Genomic DNA, 1,790 nt, shown 5'->3' on the forward strand with positions numbered 1-1,790 from the left:
GCCCGTCTCCGCCGTCGCCATGGGGAAGTCATTCGCCAACTTCATGTGCAAGAAGGATTTTCACCCCGCTTCCAAGTCCAACATCAAGAAGGTGAGGGGGGCCGGGCCGGGCCGTAGGGTCACAGAAGGGTTCGGGTTGGAAGGGACGTTACAGACCACCGGGTTCCGAGCCCTCGGCCTTGCGCAGGGACATCTGGCACCAGACCCGGCTGCTCAACGCCTCCCCCAGCATGTCCCGGCACCGCCGCAGCATGAGTCGGCCTTTCCCGGCGGGACCGGGCTGGAGGGAAGGAAGAGGGAGGACAAAAAAGTCACGGAAGACTTGAAGGTTCAGGTTTACCTGCTCCCAGGTGTGTGTACGAGTCGCTGTTCCCTGGCTCCAGCGTTCAGCAGCAGATTCTCTGGGTAATGAGGCGCTGTACATCGTCTGGGAAAACCTGCACCTGCCGGCCTGTACCCGTGTTTTCCCAGCATTTCACACCTGCCTTGACCTGGTTCCAGGTGTTGCTTGCCTAGAGCTGTGCCTTGCCAGGAGCTCCCCGGAGAACCCAGGCTCTGGGGGCTGTGGGGTGAGAGAGTGTCGCTGCGCTCCCAGGGTGTTCTGTGAGCCCGCTTTTCCCTCCGGTGACTAAACTTTCTCACGTCTTTTCAGCTCTTAAGTGTTGTTAGCGTTGTAGTTTATCAGAATTAGTGCTTGCGTGGAGTTGTTGGTTGAAATGCCGGATGAAAATAACATATTTGATCTAATTAGAATGGGAATTTTCCCTAGTCATATATTTTCAGTAGATTAAGCCAGGTAAGCATTTATGCGCTAATGCGTTTTGCAGTAGTTTTTGTATTTGTTTCAGAAGTTTACTTGTTTTAAATAGGTATGGATGGCGGAACAGAAAATATCGTATGATAAGAAGAAACAAGAAGAATTAATGCAACAATATCTGAAAGAACAGGAGTCCTATGATAACAGGTGAGAATTGGCAACTAAGTCACACACTTCTTCCCAATGTCGCTTGGTTTCATGGCAGCGGGCCCTCAGTTATTTGCAATACTGTCTCCCATTGACAGTAGTAGTAGGAGAGGACAGTGACTCATAAATTAGTGTCTGATTAAGCAGAGGTCACAAAAACTTCTTTATAGTGGCTTGTGTGTGCCTTCTAATTTATTTCAAAATATGCGCAGAGGAGCAAGTAACCATGTAGAACCGTATTTGGATCCCACAGAAATCCGTCTTTCATAATTCTGTGGACACAGAGTTACGTTTCAGTTGTGATTGAAGTGTGTGATTTTTGGTAGTTTGGCACACAGAAGTATTGACTGGTCTTACAGGCTTTTTGATACTCTACTGTTGTTACTCAAATTAACAACTGAAAAATTGCCAGGTTTTGTAGCACTTCTTTGTTGCACATTTCTTTCTTTTATAGGTAACACCAATGTGACTGTTTCATGTCTAACACCCCCAACTCTTTCCTCTTTATTTAGATTGCTTATGGGTGATGAGCGAGTGAAGAATGGTCTTAACTTCATGTATGAGGCCCCTCCTGGAGCAAAGAAAGGTACTGAGGTGTCCCGATCGTGAGTACTGCAAGGCTAGAAGCCTTCTGAAGAAATAAGCACAATGTCTTTTTATTTTAAAATAACGAGTTCATAGTGAGGCAATGCTAGAAGGTAGGATTTTTAGTTCTTCCTGAAGACAGACATATATAGTTTGTAATAATTTTTTAATGCTTTAATTTCTCTCATACTGGGAATGGTTAGGGGTTTTTTAAACAATAAAATACCTCCCTTGGCAACAG

General features: G+C 46.0%; 1 protein-coding gene across 2 annotated transcripts in view; it reads left to right on the plus strand.

Moving 5' to 3' along the window:
• Positions 1 to 12: 12 nt before the first annotated feature.
• The window catches only part of CIR1 (corepressor interacting with RBPJ, 1), a 21,482-nt gene continuing 19,704 nt past the window's right edge, over positions 13 to 1,790 (plus strand). The window contains exons 1-3 of one of the 2 annotated variants that reach the window (XM_009867724.1): positions 13 to 91; positions 870 to 964; positions 1,477 to 1,550. In XM_009867724.1, coding sequence (XP_009866026.1) covers positions 20 to 91; positions 870 to 964; positions 1,477 to 1,550 — 241 coding nt within the window. In that variant the 5' untranslated portion in view covers positions 13 to 19. Of the gene's footprint in view, positions 92 to 869; positions 965 to 1,476; positions 1,559 to 1,790 lie in introns of both variants that reach the window. The other variant, XM_009867723.1, reaches the window with a different exon arrangement.

This window comes from Apaloderma vittatum, unplaced genomic scaffold, assembly GCF_000703405.1.
Source record: "Apaloderma vittatum isolate BGI_N311 unplaced genomic scaffold, ASM70340v1 scaffold39724, whole genome shotgun sequence".
Lineage (NCBI taxonomy): Eukaryota > Metazoa > Chordata > Aves > Trogoniformes > Trogonidae > Apaloderma > Apaloderma vittatum.